This window comes from Brassica rapa, chromosome A09, assembly GCF_000309985.2.
Source record: "Brassica rapa cultivar Chiifu-401-42 chromosome A09, CAAS_Brap_v3.01, whole genome shotgun sequence".
In the NCBI taxonomy this organism is placed as follows: domain Eukaryota; kingdom Viridiplantae; phylum Streptophyta; class Magnoliopsida; order Brassicales; family Brassicaceae; genus Brassica; species Brassica rapa.
The window spans coordinates 3,546,802-3,573,609 of NC_024803.2; the positions used below are offsets into that span (position 1 = coordinate 3,546,802).

The 26,808-nt window shown below is 35.8% G+C and overlaps 7 protein-coding genes and 1 long non-coding RNA gene across 12 annotated transcripts; 6 read left to right on the forward strand and 2 right to left on the reverse strand.

The window, feature by feature from the left end:
- The first annotated feature begins 179 nt into the window (after nt 1-179).
- LOC103837067 (protein RETICULATA-RELATED 1, chloroplastic) lies at nt 180-2,980 on the forward strand. The gene is made up of 8 exons (XM_009113393.3): nt 180-622; nt 700-864; nt 934-1,026; nt 1,097-1,212; nt 1,719-1,817; nt 1,910-2,215; nt 2,302-2,466; nt 2,545-2,980. Exons 1-8 carry the CDS (start codon nt 281-283, stop codon nt 2,819-2,821), a joined length of 1,563 nt encoding a protein of 520 aa, XP_009111641.1. The 5' UTR covers nt 180-280; the 3' UTR covers nt 2,822-2,980.
- Nucleotides 2,981-3,225: 245 nt separating this feature from the next.
- On the forward strand, nt 3,226-6,877 carry LOC103837066 (DNA-binding protein BIN4). Of its 3 annotated transcripts, none has more exons than XM_033278632.1 (12): nt 3,226-4,227; nt 4,294-4,378; nt 4,473-4,662; nt 4,728-4,789; nt 5,084-5,315; nt 5,395-5,453; nt 5,535-5,588; nt 5,684-5,792; nt 5,942-6,105; nt 6,215-6,290; nt 6,403-6,548; nt 6,628-6,877. In XM_033278632.1, the coding sequence occupies exons 2-12, from the start codon at nt 4,331-4,333 to the stop codon at nt 6,736-6,738; spliced, it is 1,251 nt and encodes a 416-aa protein (XP_033134523.1). In that variant the 5' UTR covers nt 3,226-4,227; nt 4,294-4,330; the 3' UTR covers nt 6,739-6,877. The 3 variants fall into 3 exon arrangements, with proteins under 3 accessions (XP_033134523.1, XP_033134525.1, XP_033134524.1); XM_033278634.1 differs by having other exon boundaries at nt 5,401-5,453; XM_033278633.1 differs by having other exon boundaries at nt 4,314-4,378.
- A 250-nt stretch (nt 6,878-7,127) lies between these two features.
- On the forward strand, nt 7,128-9,818 carry LOC103837065 (NAC domain-containing protein 91). Of its 2 annotated transcripts, none has more exons than XM_009113390.3 (5): nt 7,128-7,441; nt 8,102-8,382; nt 8,451-8,687; nt 8,758-9,240; nt 9,312-9,818. In XM_009113390.3, exons 1-5 carry the CDS (start codon nt 7,276-7,278, stop codon nt 9,483-9,485), a joined length of 1,341 nt encoding a protein of 446 aa, XP_009111638.1. In that variant the 5' UTR covers nt 7,128-7,275; the 3' UTR covers nt 9,486-9,818. The 2 variants fall into 2 exon arrangements, with proteins under 2 accessions (XP_009111638.1, XP_009111639.1); XM_009113391.3 differs by having other exon boundaries at nt 7,131-7,441; nt 8,761-9,240.
- Nucleotides 9,819-13,493: 3,675 nt separating this feature from the next.
- Nucleotides 13,494-16,382, forward strand: LOC103837064 (60S acidic ribosomal protein P1). Of its 2 annotated transcripts, XM_009113388.3 has the most exons (3): nt 13,494-15,201; nt 15,305-15,514; nt 15,629-16,382. In XM_009113388.3, exons 1-3 carry the CDS (start codon nt 15,130-15,132, stop codon nt 15,680-15,682), a joined length of 336 nt encoding a protein of 111 aa, XP_009111636.1. In that variant the 5' UTR covers nt 13,494-15,129; the 3' UTR covers nt 15,683-16,382. The 2 variants fall into 2 exon arrangements, with proteins under 2 accessions (XP_009111636.1, XP_018510211.1); XM_018654695.2 differs by having other exon boundaries at nt 15,305-16,382.
- Nucleotides 16,215-18,206, reverse strand: LOC103837063 (ribosome-binding factor PSRP1, chloroplastic). The gene is made up of 5 exons (XM_009113387.3): nt 17,857-18,206; nt 17,171-17,314; nt 16,833-17,093; nt 16,650-16,758; nt 16,215-16,575 (listed from the first exon to the last, which is right to left on the reverse strand). Exons 1-5 carry the CDS (start codon nt 18,121-18,123, stop codon nt 16,445-16,447), a joined length of 912 nt encoding a protein of 303 aa, XP_009111635.1. The 5' UTR covers nt 18,124-18,206; the 3' UTR covers nt 16,215-16,444.
- Nucleotides 17,185-17,818, forward strand: LOC117127972. The gene is made up of 2 exons (XR_004451014.1): nt 17,185-17,404; nt 17,490-17,818. It is a non-coding gene; the product is annotated as an uncharacterized LOC117127972 (long non-coding RNA).
- Nucleotides 18,207-22,347: 4,141 nt separating the features above from the next.
- Nucleotides 22,348-24,820, forward strand: LOC103837062 (two-component response regulator-like APRR5). The gene is made up of 6 exons (NM_001301985.1): nt 22,348-22,588; nt 22,923-23,084; nt 23,483-23,616; nt 23,698-23,763; nt 23,836-24,615; nt 24,710-24,820. The coding sequence occupies exons 1-6, from the start codon at nt 22,348-22,350 to the stop codon at nt 24,818-24,820; spliced, it is 1,494 nt and encodes a 497-aa protein (NP_001288914.1).
- A 532-nt stretch (nt 24,821-25,352) lies between these two features.
- LOC103837060 lies at nt 25,353-26,638 on the reverse strand. The gene has a single exon (XM_009113385.3). It carries the CDS (start codon nt 26,404-26,406, stop codon nt 25,513-25,515), a length of 894 nt encoding a protein of 297 aa, XP_009111633.1. The 5' UTR covers nt 26,407-26,638; the 3' UTR covers nt 25,353-25,512.
- Between the last annotated feature and the right edge of the window lie 170 nt (nt 26,639-26,808).

Here is a 26,808-nt window from a genome sequence, read left to right on the forward strand (position 1 = left end):
TTTTTATATTAAAAAAATCTCTCGAGTTACGTATAGTGAAGCGTAACCCAATAACCAAGTTCGAATCGGAAATCAAAATACATTTGAAAGCCCATATTTGGCCCATTACGATAAAACTGAACCCTCCGAATCGTCCAGAAGTATAGATTAAGTTGAATTGTCTTGTAGTTGTCCGATTGGTTGCGATAAGTCTCTCTTCCCCCATTCTTCTCAACCTCCTCTCCTTCTCTCTCTCTCTCAGCCGTAAGAGAGAAGAAAAAGGCTCAGGGGGGAGGGAGCCATGTCGCACATGGTGTTTCAGAGCGCCGCCGCTCCTAAACCCTGTTTACCAATCCCTCGCTCAACCGCAGCTCTTCCTTGTAACCTCCGCCGCGTCAGCTTCGTCAGAGCTTCATCCTCTTCTCTCATCGATTCCGTCGGAGATTCAGTCTCACGTCTCGAACGCTGCTTCCAGCTTCCCTTTAGCGGCGACTCATCCACATCGTCTTACTCTATCTCTTCTTCTCCAAGTGCTCAGATGTGTCCAGTGATGAAAGGTGGCAAGTTCGGTTCCGTAGGAGCTGTAACGTTAGAAAAGGGGAAGCTTGATACGACCCAGAAGAAAGTCGAGTCAAGCCCTGAGGTTTCTCTCTCTAAAGGCTAAGCCTTTTATCTATTGTCTGTCTCTCTCTCTGTTCTCATTGGTTCATCAATTTGCAGATTGCAACGGGAGGAGGAGGTGGAGACATTGGGAAGAAAATAAATTTCGGTGGTGGAGATGGAGGGGATGATGATGGTGACGATGATGATTACTTTGACGAGTTTGATGATGATGATGATGGAGATGAAGGTGGACTTTTTAGACGGAGGATGTTCCTCGCTGAGGTACTTAGACATTTTTTACTCTTTTGTTTTGTATTGTCATGTTGATATTTATGTTTTTTTTTTGTACAGATATTTGATAGGAAGTTTGTTGATGCTGTGTTGAACGAGTGGCAAAAGACAATGTTGGATTTGCCAGCTGGCCTCCGTCAAGCATATGAAATGGTTAGTTATCCTCTGAAAGCTTTTCGTGTAATTGGTTTTTGGGGAGGATGCTGACATCACTTGTATGCAGGGTTTGGTGAGCTCAGCACAAATGGTTAAGTTCCTTGCCATTAATGCTCGTCCTACAACAACTAGATTGATCTCACGGGCTCTTCCTCAGGGATTGTCTAGGGCCTTTGTTGGCAGGTAACTTTGTGTCAGTCTTTGGACATCTTCACTGTCTCTAGAATTATAGGTTGTATGTTATTAGCGTCACTTTTGGAAATCTTCAATGTTCTAATAATCGATCTAGGCGCCCAGCAAATTCGTTATACCCAAAACAATTTTCTTAAAATCCAATTTAAACTGTTCAAATTGGTTTAAGCTGTTCTAAATCTGTTAAAATCGATTTGAGTTGGTCTAATTCGATATAAATTGGTCTAGATTAAGTAATAATGTTAATATAACTCCACAAGTTTGTCTGATTTCATTTTTTATATCTAATTTTTATAATTCATCAAAATAATTTTATAATTGAACCTAAAATTAAATTATCTAATATAAAATATAATATATGATAAATAAACAAATAATTTGTTAAAGCTTAGGCTCCGAATAAAGCGCCTAGTTACAACCTAACGATTTCTTAAACATTGGTTTTCTTCGTTGTCATAGTAAGATGCAGTCTTGACTATGTGACTGTCTTTGTGTAGGATGTTAGCGGATCCCTCATTTCTATATAGACTTCTTTTGGAGCAAGCTGCCACGGTTGGTTGCTCGGTTTGGTGGGAGGTCAAGACTCGTAAGAATAGGTACTATACTCCCTCTCCATGAGCCTTAACTGTCTCCACATTTGTAGCTTATGATTCACTGTCCTAAAATAGTTTTCTCTATAATTTTGCAGAATAAAAGAGGAATGGGATCTTGCACTTATAAACGTTCTTACAGTATCAGCATGCAACGCAGCTGCCGTTTGGTTGTTAGCTCCAAGCCGTTCATATGGAAACACGTTCCGGTTTGATCTCCAAAACACACTACAAAAGCTACCAAACAACATATTTGAAACGAGCTATCCCCTTAGAGAGTTCAACTTGCAAAAGAGGATCCACTCTCTTTTCTACAAGGCTGCAGAGTTGTCTATCCTTGGAGTAGCAACAGGTGCCTTCCAGGGTTCTTTGTCTAACTTTCTAGCCGGAAAGAAGAAGAATAGGTCCATCATGATCACTTAATCTTCTGTTTTCACTTTGGCATCATCTCTTCTTTTTTGTTGGTGTATAACTTTTGTTCTTCTTACAGAGTGTCTGTGACAGTTCCATCAGTCACAACAAACGCTCTTGGTTACGGCGCGTTTCTTGGATTATACGCTAACTTGAGGTATCAGCTGTTGTGTGGGTTTGAGAGAACAATGAGCAGTCACTTTGATGTCATAGGTGTAGCACTCTTCTTCGGCACTGCAGTGAGGTATTACTCTCTCCTCTCACACACATAGGCTCTCTTATGAAGTCTTTTGTATAATGAATATGGATGGATATGGAACAGGATTATGAATGTTCAGTTAGGGGAAAGATCAAGACAAATATGGCTAGGCGTGGAGGCCGACCCGCTGGCTCAATCAGATGGTCTACTGGCAAAAGCATATAACCGACCCTCTTCAGAGGAAGGTGTAGCAAAGCCAGATTCAAGATGGTTCATCTCAAAGAATGCAATAGTCTCACGGCTACTTGGTATGAAGCAACATGACTCAGCTTCAGATTCTCCTCAACCTCCAAAGGCTAGGCGAAAGAGGATTGTAAGGAAGAAGGTTGCTGCCTCTTGAAATAACCAACGGAACCTTTATTAATGTCACTATTTTTGGAGCCTGTGGAAAGAGCAACAGTGAAGTTTGTGTTGTTCATTTTTGAGGCACACTTTTGAAAATAATATTACAGCTTTTTTTTTCTTTGACTAGTCTTTGAAATGCATTTAGGAAAATTGATACAGATGTATCAAAGATTCTTCCAAAGACAAGACAGAGGCTCTCAAGTCTCAACCATGACTTCCCCGTTTATCCTTGAGCTCAGTCAGGGCCTATTTATAAGATTGGAAATATATTCATTTTAATCAACTACATATTTGAAACTAAAACTATTTAAAAACCCGATTAATATTTGAAACTAAAACTATTTTGGTAAGATCTTGGACATGTAACTCAAACTGAATATAATTAAACATGAACCGAATCCGATCCAAACTTTTAAAATATCTAAATGGGCTGAATTGTTTTTTTGCAAACTGATTTCATTCGTAACTTAAATTTGGTTCAGGGCCCATAAAACCTGTTTGGCAACAGAGTCAGCTCTAACATTAAATGTTTTTGGAATAAAATTAAACTTGATTGTCTTAAATGAAAGGGAGAGGAGATAGATATCACAAAGCAAGCCATAGATCTCCAAGTTCATCTGATATCGCTTGATCGTGTTGATAAGAACTTGAGAGTCAGAGAAGAGTGAGATGGATTCGATTCCATGATCCCGAGCAAAGGTCATGGCTGTGAACATCGCCATAGTTTCTGCCCTGGGCGACGAGACAAAGGTCGCGGTCACTGCATGTTGTGAGATTGAATTCCGATCATCAATGATCCAACCAAAGCCTTCACAGCCTGTTGATGAGTTCTAAGCTGCGTCAGCGAATATCGAGCAAATTCTCATTCGATTAGGGTCTGGTTCGCATCTGATCAAAGGTTTCGGCAAGAGAGCAGTCGAGGGAGTTTGAGCCATCATCCATTTTTTAGCATCTAAGATCGCTTTCAGAATGATCTCTTCTGGTGTAAACTTTCGTTTTTTGAAGATGAGCTGGTTCCTTGAGCTCCATAGAGACCACACAATCCAAGCTGCGAGGGTTCCTGGTCCTAGACCGGTTGGAGGAAGGGATGGGATTTTCCTGACCCAAAATCCGAATAAATCCGAACCGAAACCCAATCGTCCAGTAGATCTACTTGGATTTGTTAAAAGTCTCTAATTGGGCTTTCTGTTCATGACTAATTGGGCCTTTTCTAAAAGTCTTTGCCTTAGCAACCAAAACCGGAAGAAGCGGTTTGTAGCCAAATCTTCCCGCGTCTTTAACTCACTCCAATCTCGCCGGCGGCGGAAAAAGCTTCTGCTTCGTTCCTGGATCTCGTCTCCCGAATTTCAACGTCCGTTGATTCGTCCGCTAATCGCTCAATTTCTTCTTCTTCTTATTCAGGTGAGCTTCGATTTCATCGATTCCATGGGTTAAAGTCTCTGAACTGATTCTGTTTCAATTGAGTAGCTTCGATTGTTGATCTTAAGCGCTGAAGAAGTGAAATATGAGCAGCTCCAGAGAGGGATCTCCCGATTGGCTCCGATCTTTCCAGGTTTCCTTTTTTTTTTTGGATTCAATCTGATTTTCTATAATCCTTTTGAATGAACAAACAATTGAAATGTGGAAGTTTTGTTGTGTGTGTGTAGCCACCAATTACCACTTCATTGTTATCACTATCTTCGTCGTCTGAATCTGCTCCAGAGGATAGTCCTTTCAGGGATTCTGAAACCATTTCGTCTCTTCCTCTGCCTGATGACACTGAAGCCACCACGATTCTGGACTCGTTGGTGACAAAGCAACTGTTTTCTAGAAAGAATGCTACTCTCAACCTTGAGGGTATTGTAGATTTGTTTCAAATGATGCACCATTACTGTTTTTTTTTACTGGGGAACAATTTGCAGAGAATCAGAAGGTAAACAAAGCAGACGGTGAAGAAAACTCTACCAAGCATAAGAACGATCAAGTAAGAAACGTTTGGTTGAACTCGTTTGTGCTTTTGTTGGGTGAGTCTACTTGCCTTAGTTAGGTAGTTAGTGTGATTCGTGTTTGCGTGCATCTGTTTGATTGTATGTAAATTGTAGTATTAACATAATTAATGATGTATTAGTGAGTTATAAACCCTTCTTTAGAGAAGCTTCCCAGCTGCATGAGTATGTTATTTTGTGGAACTATATGGAATGTAAGTTACAAAAATTGCTAATTCTTAAATTGGTATGGAGTTGACAGGTTACTGTTTTGTTTTTTTGTGCTTTATCAGGGAGGAGATGATTCTGTATGGCTTGTCTCATCTGATTCTGAACCACCCTCCACTGATCCGATAAAGCAGCAAGTAATTATCTCAACTGAAGAGGATGAGGATCTTGTTATTCTAGATAAAGAGGTAGAACCTGCGGTTAAGAAGGCTCCAAAGAAAAAATCTCCGAAGAAAAAGGCAAGTAGTAGCCGCCAGATACCCAAGGAAGAAAACAGTGCACAAGAAATGAATGAAGGTATGAATCGTACCATAGTTTTGTGAATTTTAATATTCTTCCGAAGTAATGTAACGGTTCCTCTGCTATGTAAATAAATATACAGATTCCATAGTGGCCGAGGAAGTGACAACGGATAAGAACACCAAGCCTTCTTCTGTAAGTACCTTCTGGTAGTAGGATCAGTATTGTTGTTTCTTCTCTGGTTTTTTCCTTATGACCAGATTTACAAATTTTCAGGGCTCAAGTTCAAAGTTGCCTTTGGTACTTTCTGAGAAGGTGAATCGTTCAAAGGTAATGCCATTTAACTGTAAATGATATTCATCTATTTTAGAGTTTTCTTGTAGAGAAAGCACAGTTGTTAACAAAAGCAGTGAACTATATCACAGGTACTCGTTGAATGTGAAGGGGACTCAATAGATCTGAGTGGAGACATGGGGGCTGTTGGACGCGTGGTTGTCTCAGACACAACCGAGGACGTGTTCTTGGACTTGAAAGGCATGTCCCCCATCCCCTTAATATCGCTAGCTTCACTCTTTATGCTTCTGTTAGCTATGCCTGTTGAGCCTGACAGAACTGATTATGTAACATGTATACAGAATCAGTTCATGACTGGAGTCTCTTTACTAACACTTATCATTTCACAGGAACCATATATAAATCTACAATTGTACCATCCAGAACATTTTGCGTAGTACGTTTTTTCAAAATCCTTGTACCTATTCCAACTTCTAAGGGAAGTTGTATTATACAAGTACTCACACTAGAGATCTTGCAATTTCAGGTTAATGTAAGTCAGTCGGAGGCAAAGGTTAGTAATCTCGCTTCCTGCTCATAAATCTTGACTTCAAACTTCGAAGAAACTAAAACATAGATTGGCGTAGCAGTCTGATTTGTTGAATTATATGTTTTCTTGTCAGATTGAAGCTATTATGAATGACTTCATACAGCTAACACCAGTATCTAACGTCTACGAAGCAGAAACGATGGTGGAAGGTCAGCTCGTTTTCTTTACTTTTTTTAGAGTGAAATTGATATCTTTGTCTGCTTGTAGCAGTACTGTGTGTTTGGTAAACTGATTTTACTACTTCTCCGGCTATCCATATAGGGACTCTGGAGGGGTTTTCGTTCGAATCTGATGATGAAGGTAACAAGAACGCTAAGACTGCTTCAAAGCCTCCAGATGATCAAAGTGGAGACACAACAGAGATAACCACCAAAGGAAGTGGCAAAGCTAAAGCAAAAGGCGAGAATGTACGTTTGGCAAAACTCAGAAATCCTCCTAATGATATCTGTTAGTAGTAAATGATGATTTGTTTGGAATACATTGCAGGTTGTAGGGAAAAAGAGAGGAAGACCAAGTAAAGAGAAGCAGCAGCAGCAACCAGCAGCAAAGAAAGCTAGAAGTTCTTCTGCTCCTAAGAAAACAAAACCCAAGAAATGAGTTATGATTTCGATTTGTGAAACAGAGTAGTTGTACATATACGAGTTGTGAATCTTAGTTCAGACAATTCGAAGTAAAGTAATGTAAGGCTTTTGATGAAATAGGGGGAAGACAACTAGAAAGGAAGAATAATGATTGATTCATGTTGTGCATGATTTGCCTTAAAGCAATTAAGCTGAGGCCAAGAAGCACGAGAAGAAGTAGGAGCACTCTGTTTCACGTAAATGCGGAAAGCAGTAAAATGATAGCCCCCCGTTTACATAACTTTACTAAAGTATCCCCCGTTACCCCGGGAAACTCAATTATTTACATATCTGCTCCAGGGGCAAAACCGTCAATTTGATAAATTTCTCTTTACGCGTAAGGAAAGTGGTGCTCTTTGATTTATAAAGCGAGCTGTCACCTCTTCTTCTTCTTCTTCTTCTTCTTCACTTTACCAAATCGCATCGATTCTTAGGGCTTCTCAAAATTCTCGAATCTGTCTTTGAATCGTATCTCCGATCCTGATTTTGGATACTACTACTAACGAGCTCGAATATGGAAGTCTTATCGCTGGACGCACTACCGGTGGGATTCAGATTCAGTCCCACGGACGAGGAGCTAGTCCGTTACTATCTCCGTCAAAAGATCAACGGCCGTGACGACGACGTCAGAGTCATCCGTGCTGTCGATATCTGCAAGTATGAGCCCTGGGATCTACCTGGTAATATCCACTTCCTCAGATCGATTTTTAATTACTTTTAGCTCTCTGATTCACATCTATCAGCTTAGTATGTATACTCAAAGCTGATTTGGAACTTTATCAATCGTTCAGTTTGAGTATGTATTGGATGATGATGATGATGTGTTGATGATGATCTATGTTGGTAGTCTGTTTTAAGCAATTGGATAATCGAATGAAGAGTTATGTTGTTGATGATGGTGATAATGATGATTATGATGAATATTAGGCCTGGGCGTTCGGTTTTGGTTCGGTTATAGGGATATAGGAAGGTTATAGGGATATAGGAACCGTTCGGTTATCTATGAAATTCGGTTCGGGTCCGGTTCTTTTTGGTTTTGGCGGTTCCGATAACAATTATAAGAACCGACTAATATCCAATAAATTTGTGGTTCCAATTCAGTTACGGTTCCGGTTTTTCCGGTTAATTTTGGATAATTCGAGGTAAAAAACAATTTATTGGAGATTTTCGGATAGATAAATTTAAATATTTTGGATAAAAACTATTCGGGTAATTCGTTCTTTAGGATAATTTGGATAATTTAAAATACTCTATAAAAAAAATATTCGAGTATTTCGATTTTTTTGGATAGTTCGGTATATAAGTAGCAAGTTTTGAATATGATGATGATGTGGTTGCAGATCTTTCTGTGGTGAGGACAACGGACTCGGAGTGGCTCTTCTTCTGTCCGTTGGATAGGAAGTATCCGAGTGGGAGTAGGATGAATCGAGCCACCGTTGCTGGATACTGGAAAGCCACTGGGAAAGACCGGAAGGTTAAGTCAGGGAGCACTAAGATCATAGGTGTTAAGAGGACTCTCGTCTTCTACACTGGTCGTGCTCCTAAGGGGACGCGAACCTGCTGGATTATGCATGAGTATCGCGCCACCGAGAAGGATCTTGATGGAACCAAGCCTGGCCAGGTTATAACAAGAATGTCTTTACTTGTGTGTTTTGAGTTTCTGATTGTTGTGTGGATATTGGATTGCAGAACCCGTTTGTCATATGCAAGTTGTTTAAGAAGCAAGATGTTGTGAGTGAAGCATCACCAGAATGTGGAGTTGAACCAGCTGTCTCGTCTCCAACTGTTGTGGACGAGATGAGGTCTGAGGTTGAATTGTCTGAAGTGTCTCTGGCTTTCCCTACAAAAGAAGAACCAAAGCATTCTACGGATGTCTCCGGCGAGTGTCAGAGTGATATCTCTGCCCCTGAGGTTACAACCAACGAGGTAAGGATGAACAAAATTAAAGTCTTTGGATTACATTCTTTGTGAAGTTACTAACTTTGTTTTTGATCAGCAGCTTGACCATATCGATTGGAGCTCATATTTGGAGTTTGAGTCCCTAGATCACACTATGTTCTCTCCCTTGCACTCTCAGGTGCAATCTGAGCTCGGTTCCGCGTTCAATGGTTTTCAGTATGGGTCAACCGAACCGTTCAGGAACCAGAATGATCCCCACATTCAGACGCAATACGGTTCGAACGACCCCGACCAATATATGTTCGACCTCTTGGATTCGACTTTCCAGATTCCTTATGAGTTACCGGAGATGAAACATCTAGCGCAACCGACGCAAGAACAGATTCTGTATGAGCCGCAGAGTCTTGTCAACAAGATCAATAACGATGTATCTGAAACAGGAATCAAGATTAGGACACGAAGGGCACAGGCCCAGGGTTGTGCTGAACAGTTTGTAATGCAGGGTAATGCCTCAAGAAGGTTGCGTCTTCAGGTTAACCATAACAGTCCCAAGCCAGAAACTGACAGTATCAAGAAAGAGGTGAGAAGAGGTTTAAATGAAAACCTTTCACATGCTTTTACTATTTTCTAACCTTGATAAAATGCGTACAGGTCAAGGAGACAACGAAGGGATGTGGAAGTTTCATGAGATCAAAGAGCAGTAGTGAGTTCATACTCAAGAAGGTTGCAGCTATGGGATGTTCATACAGAGGGATTCTCAAAGCTGGCGTTGTAGCGGTTGTGTTTGCCATGTCGGTTTGCAGTCTGACCGGTCAATTCCGTTGAAAGCTTATACTTGTTGGTCAATAACAATCAAAGAAGGAAGGGGTTGAGAGCGCTTGTTTGTGTGTGAGGATTGGCCCTGGTTTACACATAACCATGGCCGGTTTAGTAGGGTAGTAGTTAACTTGTACTGCTTATAGTTCTGTTTGTATGTTTTAGAAGTAAGGGAGAGAATCTTAAAGCTCGTAGAGTCTTATCCCCCCTGACCATATACGTCGCGAGATGTCTCCATCAATACCAAATAGTCATGTTGTAAGAATTTGTAGTTTGTGATCTCTCTTTGAACGCATGTTGAATCTTTTTTTTAACAATTTATAGTGCATGTTGAATCATATAGCTGATCGATATGGTATAAGTAGTGTACGTGATTACTTAGTTTATGGATTGCTCACGTCCTTATTGTATCAATAACTTTTCATAATGACGTGAAATAACGTTAGTCGGATAATCTGAGTAACGTGCTATTGGTCTACAAAAGCTGCGTTAACATGCCAAACAATTATATATTCATTTGTCCACTTTACTCTAATGCATGAACGAACGTGGTTCATAACCAAACCCAGATTCCTCCCGCAACAGTCTTCAGAGACATCAATCGACAAGTAATTAACACTATCCATGCTCTAGAATCGCAAACGTTTTAGAAAAAGTCACTGGATCCGATAATCCCTCCTCGTCGAAGCTTACTGTAATCTTCTGTCTGTCATTTCCACTAGTGACATGTATTTTTACCTCCTTGTTTTTTACTTTGTTGCCAAGGAGCTTTAATTTATAGGTAGCTTTTGTAACCATTTCTTCATTTTAATGAAATTAATATGTTTAGCAAAAAAAAGAAGAAGCATGCAACGTGGTTTCTCACTCTAATAATACTTTCCAACCATGCCAAAAGTTCTTACAAAATTTTCAATCCACAAATATTATTTTAGCATTTCTTTTTCAGAATTTGTTGTGCACCCATCTGCTATCCATCCACAAAATTTGTTTGCTATTTATTGTAAAATATGGAGCACATTGTTTAGTAATGACTTTACTACTGATTAGATTGTAATTTTATTGAGAATACAATTGACCTAACTTGTGGATAAAGGATTTTGATGCTTCTTCTAAATGGAAATAAATCAAATAAACAAATCCGATTTAAAAACGAATAGAATTAAAGATGTATGTTATTTCAAAAACCTAACTAAAAACTGACTTTAACGAACAATATCAAGATACTGAACTTTTAATGTCACTATTCGTCCATACGTAGATCAAGATCACCCACATTCTATGTCTATAAAACTACCAACCTCGGAACAGTGGCGGATCCATAACTATTATCAATCGGGGGCACTTTAATAACTTAACTCTTTTAAATAAAAAAAATTTCATAACAAAAAGTATCTTACAAATTTATTCTACGAGAATAAAAATCATCCTCAGAATTGTCAGATGTAGATACAAATTTTCTTTTAGGCTTGAAATATTTTTTCATTGAAATTTTGTCTCTGAAAAAAAAAAATTAGCAAAATACTATAATTTTTATGTTCTCACGATTTCCTATTACTTAAGTCACATAAATCAAAATTTTCATTGAGTTTTACCTTTTAGCTTCTCTGTTGAATACTCTTTTTGTTTGTCTGCGTTATATTTTTGTGATTAGGAAAAATCTAATCGGTAAAAACTAGAAGAAAGAAGACGACGAAAAGTCGAAAACGTTAGTGTCGTTTACTCGGTTAAAATTAAAAACTTCCATTATTAACTTTTTTTAGTTTTAGATTAGGCCTTGTAAAACTAAACTTATCTTTCTTTTTATAGAGCCAATTTCTAGCGTGCCCCAAATGTGAAATGCCAAATCTCCTATGGGCTCCTAGAGTCTCATATGCCCCTATTTCATAATTCTTTTTTTGATCAAAATCTAAACTCCCAAATCAAATCCTTCCCGGTTATCAAAACTAAACCCTAACCCCCCTATGGATTAGTGAACCCATGGAAAAATATTTAAATTCTATACCTTTCAAATTAAAAAAACAATATTTTAAAATCGTTTTTAATCATATTTTGATGATTTTTCGAAAATATGGAAAACAATGTTTTTGGATTTTTGAAATATTTTTATCAAATTGTATAAATCAAATAAAAAATATTAACGTTTCCATTTTAATTTTATGATTTTTCGTTTGACATATAAAATTAAAAAAACAAAAGGATCCTTTTGAGATTGTGTTATAAGATATAGAGACATGAGAGGAGATGATTCCTTTTTATAAGGGCTAGATTAGATTTAGGGACATATAATAAATGTGTTCAAGATTTCTTACTTCTCCTGCAAGTTTATATATGCATAACTATATATTATATCATATACAATTTTTCTTTTTTTAAGTAGTAGGGGGCACCTAGTCAACAACGTCCGTCCGCCCCTGCCTCGGACCATCTTGCTAGTATCTAAACAACACGATTGTGTAAGTGTTACAGGTTCGAACTTCGGACACCTGCTTTTATATGTTTTTTTTTTCTTTTCTTTTTGCACATTAACCAAATCATTCTCAGCAAAACACACTTACGAACACACGTTTAAATGGAAAATAGCCACTTTTGTGAATGTCAACAGGAAAATATTCTAATTTTGTTTTGAGAATTTATTTTGAAAAAAAATACTGATAAGATTTCCATTTAATAAACGAGTAAAAAATAGAAATTTAGCTAATGGAAAAAAGGAAATTAACAAATTGATGAGAATATAGAATTGGAAGAATCAACACTATTAAAAGGGAAGGAGTCCTAAAAAATCTACTTATACAAGGTTGTTGCACCTATTTATTTTTTAGTCCAACTTATTGTATACAACTAAATATTATTAACTATCCCCTATTATATAGCAACCAAATAATATCTTCTAACATTTAAATAAATCTCACCCACTTTAATAAGATCATGACTATCAATTTAACATATATACTAGATTTCCACCCGCACAACCGTGTGGGTATATATTTTCATATATATATATATAGATAGATATTTGTTTTATATAATTATTATATATTTTTAATGTTACTCACATATTTAAATGTTTGTATAATTATCCCAAATATAATAATTTTATAGTTTTCATGCTATAAATTAAAATCATCACATATATATGTTGCTTATTATATATTGTCTTATTGAATTTGTGTTTGATTACTAAACTAAAATTTTTAATGCATGAAACAACATACATGAAAACAATTTTGTATTTAATTTATTATAATCATGATCCGTAATTCAAATCGCTAGATTTTTTTAGTAATTTTTTAATGTTTATTAATTTTATATAATAAATTACTGTATATTAAAAAGTTTAAGATAAGTTAAATTTTTATACATGTATTATATAGTTTACTAATATTAACCCGTTCTACCAACATATTATATTTTTAGCATAAATATTTTATATTTATGAAAATAAAATATGTTAACTTATCAATTTAAAATAATTTTATCATATTTTGTTCAATATAACATTTTTATTTTAAAATGATAGATATTATTATAAAATTGATAAAATAGGATATAATTTTATTCTGTTAGTAACATTTCATTACTAATTACAAAATTAGTTGAAAATATTTATATTCAATTTATGACAATTAAGATCTTATTATAATCTTTTTCAAGAGTTTTGTTAGAATTTGTTTTTTAAAATTAAAAGATATTATGATTAAAGTAGTTAAAAATATTATGTATATTAGCATTAGTGATATACATTTAATATAACATTTAAATGATGGACCAATAAAAATATCACTCATCAAAAAATCATGATTTTTATTTTATTAGAAAACAAATTTGAAAAAAAATAAAATTAAAATAAATATTTATTTCTAACAAAATCTTTAAATATTATTAGTAAATGTATTTGTGAAATTCATTAATTTCATTTTATTTAAATTTTTGTTTATAAACCAAAACTATATTCAATTTTAATTTCTAATTATATTTTATGATAATTTAAATTAAAACTAACTAATTTTTGAAAGTAAATTTAAAAAGATTCTAAGAAGATTTTAAGAAGATTTTGTTAGAACATTTTAAATATATTCATTTGTATTTCAAATCAAAAGATAAAGATATTAAAAGATATAATAATGAACTTACGTAAAATATGATATTTTCTAGTAATGGTCCAAACTAAAAAATCACACATGAAAAGAAGTCATGACTTCTGTTTTAATATATAAGATATTTGATATAAACAGCACCAAAATTTCAATACGTAAGGGTCATTGTCATATATATCATCCTCCTCCATTAGATCAAAATTTTTTTACGAGATCAACTTTTGAAATATAAATAAACCATGTCCTATTAAACATTATTGATCAAACCTGGAGAGTATTTTTCACCCAAAATTTTATAAAACGAATCAATGAATTTTGCTAGGTCTTGGGTTTTTGGACCTAATTAGGTATTTAGAAAAAAATTTGGGTTCGGATCGGTTTCTTTCGGATCTGGATGGTTTCAACTCCATAATTCAAATACCTATTAAATATATGTTATTTTTTGTATGTAACGGGTATGGATCCGTTCAGATATTTAGGACTCAAATAAAACTCGATAAACATAAATATACTCGAAACACAAAAAATATCCAAAATCTAAACAAATACCTGAAAATCAAAAATACTCAAAAGACCTAAAATTGTACTTGAAATCTGATCCGAGGAACAAAAAAATACTCAAAATTTTATCTGAATACCCAAATATATTTTTAAATTTTGATTTTTTATTCGAAATCCAAAACTATAACCGGAAATTCAAACCAAAACTCAAAAATATATGTATACCAAAAAAAATTCAAAATACACAAATATATATAATTTACACAAACATTTTGGGTACTTTGGCTCCCAAAGGACCCAAACGGATTTCGGCTAGGTCTCAGACGCGAACAGAGACCCACATTTCCAAAAAAATACGTATTTTTCTTTGGACCCGACGCGGACCGAACCAGAATTTTCGAGTTGATTTTGGTTTGGTTTTTCGGGGTTCATGTAAAATATCCATGCGTAAGAGATAATTACATAAGATTTGTACATAATTCTAAATAAAGTAATTCATGAATTATATAATATTTTTTAAAGTTATTTCTTTTATATAATTCGACTATGTAACTTAATAATGGAAAACAATCACACAATACTAATTCATATCAAAATTTGTTATAACAAAAGAACCCGCGCTTTCAAGCGCGGGTCAAAATCTAGTTATTATTATAACTCATGAAAAATAAGTTACAATATGCATTAGTTTTATATACTGAATGATCTAACCTAATTTCCTAAGCTAATATAAAATAATATATAGATAAATGTAAACTTTATATTTTTCTTGGTCTTCCAGATTGTTCTAGATTCGTTTCGATCTTTTATATCTTTATTTATTTTCGTATTTTCCATAATTTTGATATGGTCGACCTCATCGATTTCCCAACAGAAATATGAATTTAAACGTAAATACTTACTAAAAAAGGAAAAAATACTCTTAGGTGACAGATTTTTTTTTGTTTCACAAAAGCCTAACTCCTACGTATAAATAGGGACGTCCTTGAAACTTAAAAAGACCACCAATAATTATAACAATACAGGCAAAAACAACAAGTGTTTAAAGGTAAGTGAGAATGTCCAACACCAGTGAGCTCGCCTGCACTTACGCCGCTCTAATCCTCCACGACGATGGAATTGAAATCACCGTTAGTTTTCTTCTCTCTTTCTCAACCTGTTTTTAGTTTATAGCCTCTACGATCTTCTCTCTTACATATATACTAATACTATAATATGTGAATGTTTATTCAGGCTGAGAAGATAGCAAAACTAGTGAAGGCAGCCAACGTGAACGTTGAATCATACTGGCCTAGCCTCTTTGCTAAGCTGTGTCAGAAGAAGAACATTGATGATCTCATCATGAATGTTGGAGCTAGTGGTGATGCAGCTGCTCCGGTTGCTATCAACGTTCCTGCTGCTGCACAAGCTGTCCCATCAGCTGAGGAGACAAAGAAGAAGAAGGTATATATATTTATTGTCTGTCTCAGGACACAGTTACAATTATTGAATAAAAACCTAACTATATAATATGCTTATAATGAAAACTAATCGAATGTAATTGTTTTGTGATTTTAGGAGGAGGTGAAGGAAGAAAGTGAAGATGACATGGTCTTCGGATTGTTTGACTAGAAGCCCTTCTTCTTTTTGTTGAAATATCTTTTTTTTTTCTTTTCGGTGTAAGATATGTCTTGTTGCTTCTTTTTGGAACAACTTTGTCTTGTTGCTTTGAGAAGCTTTTTTTTGTTGTTGTTAAATCCTCAAACTTTATATTCAACATAATACATTATTAATACTTTTTGTTAATCAGTTTTAGTTAGAGAATTAAAACCTATATCTTATCTATAAGAAATAAATTAAAATTTTGGTCAATTAATTTGTTTTTCTGAACACATGATAAATCATCTAACATCATCTCCAAACTGCATCTATTTTTCTTTAATAATTAAAAAAACTCTAAAATAGATATAATTTCTCTTAAATATGATTTTTATAATAGATGAATGCAATACTTTTACAGAGAAATGGTAATAAAATTATGTAACATTCTTGGCTTATGAAAATGTATTTTGCTTTCTTTAACATTCTTGTGCATTCATTTTTTATAATAGATGAATGCAAAATGTCTTTGGCTATCATCCGATCTATAGAGAGAGAATCAAGATAGTAACTTTTTTTTCAGTTTCTTTTACCTCAAAAACAGAGTAAAACAGAACCATTTAAAAAAGAGTTGTTTAGCCTTTTATTAATATGTACATTGTTTCCTGAACCATAACAGATTCAATTCCTTTCACTGTTTTTTTCTCTCTCAAGAACCCTTACCTCCCATACAGACAACAAACTGTGAGGAGAGAAGTAAGATGATCAGTTCTGGTCTGAGACAGACACAAAAGTCTACTCAGCAAAGGAGTGTTCATTCAATTGCTCGGTTGAAAGCGGCTCAACTTTCTGAGCCTTGCCATCTTTCTTAGGGATTATCAGACCGTACCCTCCTTCTCTTCTCTTGTACACTATGTTTATCTCACCTACCAACCAAAAACCATAACCAAAATTGTAAGTCTTCCTTGCATTCCACGCAATCAATCATATAAATGCATACCGGTTTCTTCATTCTGGAAGCCGTAGAAATCGTGAGCTACTAACTCCAGCTGCTCCACTGCCTCGGAGACAGTCAATGGTGGCATCTCAAAGTACTTGGTACGCACAATCTGTTGTACAAACCATGAGGAAAACATTATCAACGAATCAGTTAATGAAGATCAGTAGAAACCAATGGACCAACCTCTTTGATCAAATCATCCTCTTCTCCTCCTGGTGTAGACTCAGCAACGTCCTCAACATCCTCCACAACGGGCTCAATCACTGGATCTCTCACCTGCGATCTGTTAAAGCCTTTCATGTGCCTTCCATGGTCAGAGTCCTTCTCCTTGATCTTCCTCAGCTTCCTCTGAATTATCGTTGATACCAAGTCGATACAAGCGTATACAGTCTCAGCATCTTCCTCACCGCGCACAACACCATGCTTCTTTGTAAACAATGTTACCTATAGAGTACCAATAACAATTAATTTACAAAAAAAACATATAAACACAAGTGCTTCGTTATTATCAAAAACATTACCTCGCATCTACGGATCTTAGGTCCTTTACCAAACTCTCCACCTCGGACAGAGAGTCTCACATCAACTTCTCTGACGAGATGACTGTGTTTCTGAACAGCTTTGCCTACTTTATCCTCAACATGCTGCTTGATTGCCTCTGATAACTATCACACCAATGTCATAATTAATCAAATGACTGAAGACAACCCTCTAGTAATCGAAAGTTCAAAACTTTTCTAGTAAATAAAACGAAAGTTCCAAACTTTTTCTAGTAACCAATGCTTAAATAATCAAAAGTTTCAAACATTTTCTAGTAACCAATGCTTAAATAATCAAAAGTTTCAAACATTTTCTAGTAATCAAATTCTCAATTATCCAAATTTCCATAGTTTTTCTAGTAACCAATACTCAAATCATCGAAAGTTCCAAACTTTTTCTAGTAACCAATTCAAAAATAACCGAAAGTTCCAAACTTTTCTAGTAACCAATGCTCAAATAATCGAAAGTTCAAAACTTTTCTACTACTAACCAATGCTCAAATAATCAAAAAGTTCCAAACTTTTTCTAGTAACCAATTTTCAAATAATCTAAAGTTTCAAACTTTTCTAGTAACCAATCCTCAAATAATCGAAAGTTCCAACCTTTTCTAGTAACCAAGTCTCAGTAATCAAAACCCACAATAAAAGTTACATTTTTTCGTTCAAACCTCGAGGTTTTTGCCTTGGATGATCAGCTTGACGGAAGCAAGAGGACCGTCCCACGACATTTTCGCTGTTAACGAGCTTCTCCGACCAGTTGAGGGTAGGCGATCTTGGTAAGTGATACGGCCGAGGAAGCCTGACCGGAGAGTCTTGGAATCTGAGCGTCTTCCCACCATTGAGACCACCGTGGAAGAAGATGAGCATGGTGGAGAAGAGATGGAGGCGCCGATGTTGTGAAACTTCGTCTGAGAGAACCCTAAGAGTGTCGCCATTTGATTTGAGAGAGAGATTCTTTGTGAAGTGAAGTGAAAGAGTGAAGACTTTGAAGTGGGAAGATTGGTCTTAAGGATATGTTTTTTCGGATAAGGTGAAAAAATGGATAAGGACGCTGACATATGCAAACGAGAACGTTGTATTTATGAAATGAACCCTTCTTCTTTCTATTTTATCTACATTGATTCCTCCTATATTCAGATGTGCAATCGCAATCCACTTCTTTTGGTGTTTAGTGTCATTATGATTTTAATTGGCATTTTTTGTTCCATTTGATAATTATACGAATTAAAAAATGTTTTTGAAAAAAAAAGTTATAGTGTAAAATAAATACTTACTAAAAGGAGAGTATTAGACCGGAGATTTTAGAGCGTTTTGGATTGTTTTTAATTTTGATGGGATTTAGATGAATTTTGAAATTTGAATGATTTTAGTTAAAACATAAAAATTAAAATAAAATCTTTAGATGATTTGGTAAAAAAAAATTATAAAAAATTTAAAGTTATTTGGGTGATTTTTTATGAGTCTTTATATCAATTTATTATTTTTTGCTACACATATCTTAATAATAAAACTTATGACGTATCACATGACTTTATATTGCAAGATTTTAGTTACCTGTAAAAATTTAATCTTAAACAGCTAACTTGAGTGCATATTTATTAGCTTTTTCGTGTTGTGCCTGCAAAGGGAAACAATGGAGAATCAAAACTACAAACACATTGTGGAAGCGAGGTAGTCAAAAGTTAGAAAATTTTCTTTTGTGTTCTTGGGTTCTGAAACCAAAACTGATCCGTCTTAGAGCTAAACTCAATTTTCTATTAAGTTGCATCCTCTGTTTTTCATCTGGATGTTGACATCCATCGAAAGCTCTACAAACAAAAACAATACCATAAGAGAATATGTTAGATATAGATTCAGCTGTTGTAAAAGCTTAAACATGTTATAGAAGCTGGATAATTCTTTTATTTTTGTGTAAATACAAAAGAAAACAGTAGCACTTGATGTAAAAAAGGCTTTTGCTTGAATAAATTTTTACATTTATTAAAAAAAAAGCTTAAACATGTTATCGAATTATTTGACGGATTTTTTTAATTTCTTGAACCGTGACGTGACGATGATGACGTCATCCTTTAAAAAAAATTGTAAAACAAATCCTTTCAATTTTAATAAAATCAACAATCATGAGTTAATTTGATTACATAATAAAATTCTCCTTGTCAGTTTAGGCAAAGGCTTCAAGACTCAGTTTAAGTTGTATCGGCTCCAACTACTTAAGTGATCAATCATATTGAGAGATTTGATTGATTTATGGTTCAGTATATGTTCCCTTTATTTTGTAAAAGCTTTTTAAAAAACTGTATGACGTTAGTCACAGGCTCACAGCTTGTAATGTTTCGTATAATAAAAAAAAAAAAAAATTTCTCCATGTGCTAAGTAGAGTCTACTACATAATAAAATCATTCGAATTTAAATACAACTACACAAGGTTGCATGAATTCGAAGCCGTGACCACACACTCCAATTTGCTGAGCATCTTACGTCTCCCTTTCAACTTGTTGAGCTCCTTTGGTTGAATGGGATCTGTAAAGATGAGTGGACAACTGTTATGTTTTGTCCGAAGTAAGTTCGGAATCCAGTGAATCCACTAGAGAAAAGGAGTACAAACGATGAAAATGTTGAAAGTCCGAAGAGAAGTTGCTTAAGAAGCCTTTTAATAAAACGCAATAGTCATCACATAATCTATTACTCAAGGAGTCTCAAACACTTGGATGCTTGTTAATATAGCTCAAACATTATGGAGTTACAAATATTGCAAACGATAACTCACCAACTTAACAGTAGACGGATATGCAACAACTTCTGGCAACTACCTTAAATCTGAGCTCAGACGAGTTTAAAAGAAGATGCCACATGATATTGCTCAATTGTCACTTTTAATGATCTTTCAGTGAAATATAATCTCATCCACATATCTAGACATCTTCGGTTTTCAATCACCGCACATCACTAGTTCTCAAATGTTACATTGTTATACTACTCTCTCATATGGGACATCGAAACTTTGGGCATATCTCTTTAACTCTCTTTTTTTTTGCTATAAGATTTCTTTAACTCTTTCTAATTCTATAATTTTATAACTACACTTCTACGCCTTTCAAAACTATTCTTCTATTGCAAATGAATATTATCACACTAATAACAGAAACCAGGTGATGTTGGCCCTAAAATGGAAAACCCTAAAAACATCGGTCTAACATTGTTCTTACATAGGTTAGCTAGATTGGTTTGCAGATCTTTTATCAACCGTAATATCGCTATCCCCCATCTACTTAAAATCGTTGGTCACACTTTTTTATCGCTTGGTCTAGATTGTCACAAGTGGATGTTTGAACAACATTAATATCTTATTAGTTTATAAATGACCAGCCAATAATCATATGATACGACTTAGAAATATCTAAACTAGCCTAAAAGAAAAGGAGAAAAATATCCTACAGACTTTAAAGAAACGAAAAAGATATATCAAAGTTTTGTTTACACACATAAAAAAAAAGAGAACGATGAAAAATATCACAGACAAAAAGAAAAGTATCTGTTTGAAAAAGGATGGAGCGTGTTCGTGTAAGTTAGGTCCAAATATCGTTAGATTTTTATTCCTTAACCAAAAGTCATTACTCACTCCATCCACCACACTTCACTCGCTGCGTTATCGTCCAACCAAAGGCAGAGCACTTTATTATGTGATAATTTTGTTACAAAAAAAATCAAAACTAAACTCAACCTGTTACAAACAAAAAATTCAAAACTAAACTGGTGGTTTAAAGAATGTCAGTGGAGATAGAGCAAGTATTGTTTTATCAACCAGACGCACGGCGAGTAGAGAGATGGAAACAATTAGATATTTTGGCTCTGATAGCAACCATCAATGGTGAAAGGTTGTGTCAGATTACCACCATACACGTGTCTTATTCTTATCCACCAAGACCACTAGGTCTAAACAAGTGTTCGTTGCCTTTATTCCTCCTAAAATATCTAGCCGCGGAAATAACTTTAGAACTCCTCACGTGGTCCCTACATTTACATGCGTTTTTTTTAAACAATCAGAGACCACAGCAACCGGAAAAAAACAAAATGCTGATAAATTTAGTTTTTTTTTTCACTAATATAATTTGTTTTTGTCACATGATGATTAGTATCTTTCTATTTTAAATGATGTTTTGATTCAAACACAAAAATTAATACATACATTTTTATCTAAAATATCATTAGAAATATAATCTAAATTAAACTAATTCGACTAATATTAAAATAATTATAAAATATTACTGATCACATAATTTTTAATAAAACTAAAATTAATATATAATATCAAAATATCATATATTTTGAAACATCAAAATTCTTTGAACATCATCTATTTTAGAATGGATGAAATATTTTATTAATAATACTGTATAATTTGTTCTCATGCCCATTAAAAGTATCATTTCTGAAATATTAGAAATAAATCAACTCATATCCAATACAAATAAAAAATATTTTAGAAAAATAAATGCATAAGATATTTGTTTGCCACTTGCATAAGATATTTTCTTAACATGATTTTATCCTAAAAGTCACGAGTGGGGGTTTTTTATGAGCCTATTTGTTCACTAAAACAGGTGATTACTGATTTACTGCATAAGAATACCAGCAGTTGTTTGGCAATAATAAGCATTTTGTCAAATTAATCATAAGCATAAGTGAAAGCTTCAATGCTCAACGATCTATTAAGCTAATAAAATAAGCTAATTCAGTAACATTTCAACATAAATGAATACAGACGAATAAATATATTGCGATAAATATTTTGGATTATGCATAAGTCAAAATCCAACTTTAAACATGAACCACGGAGTAATCAACGCCCTAGCCACCACACCTATTAAAAAATGATATTCGGTGTATTAGATCTCTTTGTCTCGTACAGTATTTGCTGATGTGGCATACGTAGTCCACGTCAGCTAACTCTACTAGATATTTTTCGTATCCTTTTACTAGCTTCGTAACCGTTGGATCACGATCGGTTGTCCGCGCCATTCTAATCTCAGCCGTTGAAACATTCAACAGAGCATAAGTTTTTTTTCCCTCTTTTTATCTTCCAATATATTTTTTATTCGTTCCAACTATCTCTTTCTTATTCTTTCTGGAACTTCAATCTGCTTTGGTTTGACTGTGAGATGCGAGAAAAGAGCGACGAAGTTGTTGAGGTCACGGTGGTGGAGAAAGCAGCTGAGGCTGTCGGAGTAAAGTCAGCGCGGCGGCGGAGAGTGCAGAGGAAGGACGCCGCAGAGGGGGGCGATGGTTTGGTGAAGTGGGAGAGGTTTCTCCCTAAAATCGCGTTGAGAGTTTTGCTAGTAGAAGCAGACGATTCCACCAGACAGATTATTTCTGCTCTCCTCAGGAAATGCAGTTACAGAGGTCAGTTGGCTTCTGTCTGAACCTTGACTGTTTTGTCGGAATCTATGTTGTCTGAAAATTTGTAACTGTAAAACTGATTAGAATGTGAAAGTCTTTTCCTTTTAATCGCAGATTAGTTTATTTCTTATAAAAAAAATGTTTTAGTGGTTTAATGTGGAACTGATTAGCATGTGAAAGTATTTTCCTTTTAATCTCGGATTAGTTTTTTGTTTCTCCAATAAGAATGTTTTTTTTTTTTTGAAAAAAAATATTTTTCCAATAAGAATGTTTCCTTTTAGTGTCAGCTTAATGTATTAATGTGGTTGGTTTTGTGTACTATGTTGTGTCTTCACAGTTGCTGCTGTACCTGATGGCTTGAAAGCTTGGGAGATGCTAAAAGGAAACCCCGAGAGCGTCGATCTGATACTCGCAGAGGTTGATCTTCCTTCAATATCTGGATACGCTCTTCTTACACTTATCATGGAGCATGATGTCTGCAAGAACATTCCTGTCATAAGTATGTGTACATTTATATAACTCATGCCTCCTTTTTTCATCGTTTTGAAATGATTTAATTTTTACATATATTACATAAATTATTTTATATTTTGACTTTAATTATAAAATTAATAAAAGAAATTAAACAGATTTGTGGATTTTAATAATTTTATTACTTAATTTAACAGATTTAAACTAATTTAAATCAGTTTCAACTAATTTTAGCCAATTTATAACTGTTTAAACCGATTGAAGACATTTAAGAGTTTAAATCGATCTCAATCCATTTATAACGGTTTAAACCGATTGAAGATATATAAATTGGATTTTAAGAAAATTGTTTATCGCTAGCGCCTGGACCGGTTTTTAGAACCATGATTTCAGCTCATTATATTTTTCTTGTATTGTTTGTTTCAGTGATGTCGACACATGACTCAGTGAATACTGTGTACAAGTGCATGTTGAAAGGTGCTGCTGACTATCTTGTTAAGCCGTTGAGGAGGAATGAGCTGAGAAATCTCTGGCAACATGTTTGGAGAAGACGACAAAGTGTATGTTCCATTCAAATATCTTTAACCTTTTTTGTGTCTCCCTGTGCAATCTATAATTGAGTTCTTGAATCTTCTTGGCAGACACTTGCTCCTGGTAGCTTTCAACTTGATGAGAGTCTCGGCCATCGGAAACCTGAGGGTGCTCAGGTTAGATTCTCTTCACAAGTGTACTTTGATTCTGTTCCTTAGTGTTTCTTTCTAAAACTTTTGTTCTTGTAGAGCTCATGTACAAGACCAGAGACGGAAGGAGAGAGCGCAGACGTGGAGAAAGACTCATCTAAAGAAGCCATTGACTTCATTGGAGCTTCGTTTACTAGAAACGAACAACACAACAGAGAAGAAAGTGTTAGGATAGAGCTTGATCTCTCCCTGAGAAGATCCTCTCTTCATCCTTCTAGTGGCTCTGCTTTCACAAGGTACGTTCACAAGCCGCTGCAGACACAGTGCTCCGTCTCTCCCTTGGTTCCCGACCAAAGAAAGAACGTTACGGAGAGTGAAGATGGTAACATTGTGGTAACCAATCAATACAAATCATCTGAACCGCCTCCAAGTGCTCCTAGAAGAAACGAGGCCAGCTTTTACAATAGTGCTGACTCACCTGGTCCACCTTCTTGGCCAGGACAAGGTTCTTACCCAACCACAGTTCCCATCAAGAGTATACAGTTCACAAGTCCTAACACAACTGCTGCTTCATTGTCTCCAAGCCCTAGCTCCATTAGCCCGCATGAGTACAGTTCCATGTTTCACCCATACAACGGTAATAAACCCGAGGGTTTGCAAGAGCAGGATGTAGAGGAGAGAAGACACGTCTCTTCTGCAAATGAACACAGCACAATAGGGAACCACTGCACTACCAGCTACATTCAGGATCAGCAGCTTGTGGAGAAGAAGAATGAAGAAGGGTACTCGTCCTCTGTAGGGAAGACTAAGCAATCTCTTAGGGAAGCTGCTTTAAACAAGTTTAGGATGAAGCGCAAGGACAGGTGTTTTGATAAAAAGGTGATGTTCAAACTCATGACAACACACATAAGGGCTTTGTTAAGAGGGATGGTTCTAACGGGTTTTAAAACCTTTTGTAATGACTTCTGCATAGGTTCGTTATGAGAGCAGGAAGAAACTGGCAGAGCAACGGCCGAGAATTAAAGGGCAGTTCGTTCGTCAAGTCCAATCCACTGAGACCTCAACGCAACAAGCTCCACAATGATCCAACAACTTGATAGATATTTATTAGTACATATCAACACAAGAAGTTCAATTTTGCATCAACTAGGGGACTTTTATTTTCTCCCCCATTCAGGAGCTGCTCTTGTGCTAACTCTCCACCAACGTAGTTGGTGAGACTTTTGTGTATACATTGTGGCATTCAGCTTTGGAGCTTAGTTGTTGAGTTTAGTTAGTAACCTACTTTACATATGTAATCACATTATGGTGGTGGCACTTTGTGTATACAGCTTTGTTGTTGAGTTAGTTAGTATCTACTTTACATATGTACACACCGTTGGAGCTTTGTTGTCGAGTTTAGTTAGTAATGTAATTGCATTATGGTGGATAGTACACACACTCAAAAAGAAGAGTACTTCGGGATCTGTTCAATGCTTCTATGTACTTCTGTAACTTGCAACTAGAGTTTATAAGATTGACAGTCAAGAGCACAACACAGTGAAACTAAAGAAGCAGATAGAGAGTAGTAGCCAAGGGTTACACATAGAACTAACAAAGCCAAGAGAAGAAGAGGATTAAACTGAGAATTAATGTTCTTATTTGAATAATATTATAAATGTGTTGTAAGAGCATCATCTCCAATGTTACTACATGGTTCTTGATTATTCATGTGACTGATGAATCACTGTAATAAAGACCACAAAAGGAATCTGAAAGTGAAAGCTCTTATGAGTTTTAGGACCGAACCGAACTAGGACTAACCCATTTCCAGTAATGCCGCTTCACCGTCACAGCTTTTCCGACAGCTCGTGTTTCCTCCGAGTCTTCCGTCGAGTCACCATCATACTCTTTCTCCTCCGTGCAGAAATCTTCCTCCGGTAGACCCCGCACCGTCGCATCCACCAAGTGAAGCGCGTATCGCGCGGGCAATCCCGGATACGAAAGCGAGTTCCTTTCCTCCACTCTTCTACTATATGTCCCAGGAAGAATCTTGATCCTCTCTCCGACGTCGTTTTCGCCGTCAAAGATAGAACCCAGCTCTTCTTTAATAGCTCGAAAGACAGCTTCGTCGGGAGTCTCCTCGGGCTTCAGCTTCTCCGACAAAGGACGAAACCTCTCGCGCACGCTCCCGTCGGACAACTCCTGGTGAGACTCCACGAGGACTTTCCCGTCTTCTCCGATCACACGGACCGAGACGACGTTGACGGTGCGTACCGGCGGGGTGGAGTCCGTGAGAGAGGTCTCGCCGTCGGAGAGCTCAAGCCAGAGGTTGTGCACGTTCTTGGTCCCCGGTTTGACTCCCCATGCGGCGAACGAGTCGGACGGCAGTCTCGACTCGAGCCAATCGGAGAGAGACTGAGCGTTGGCGAAGCGCTGCGGCGGAGGAGGAGGATGAGGAGGAGATAGACGGGACATGGAGGCGGTGGATCGGCGGCGAGGAGTTAGAGGGAAGGAGAGTCTGTTGGGAGGGAGGGAGACGAGAGGTTTGGGGGAAGACCAGAGGAAGAGGAGAGAGAACGCTGCGAGGAAGAGGTCAGGAAGGGCGGAGGAGACGGTTGCGTGAGGAGGTTTGTGGTTGTTACGGCGGTTTAGGAGAGGCGTGTGCGGTGGAGATGGGCCGAGGAACATGTCAAATGACTAAAAGGCCCACCGAGTTAATAATCGTGGCTCATTCTCTAACCGCAGAGAGGGGCATATCACCCAATCTTCTATTGAGTTTATTTTAGAATTTTCTATGACCGGATAAATATATATGAGGGGGAGATTGTAATAATGGTCAAAAAGACGATTCGAATTTATTTAATATTTTGAAAAATATTTTAAACATTAATTTATTTTATTATTATATATTATGAAACTTACTATTATATAAATAGTTTTTATATTATATCTATGTTTTACAAATCTTCGTGTTTATGCCATTTTTATTATCGTATGAAAATCCAAATTTTATAATTTTATTTGAACTATTTTTTAAAAAATTTTAAATTTTATTTCTATAAATTTACATAGTTATTAGTAAATCAGATT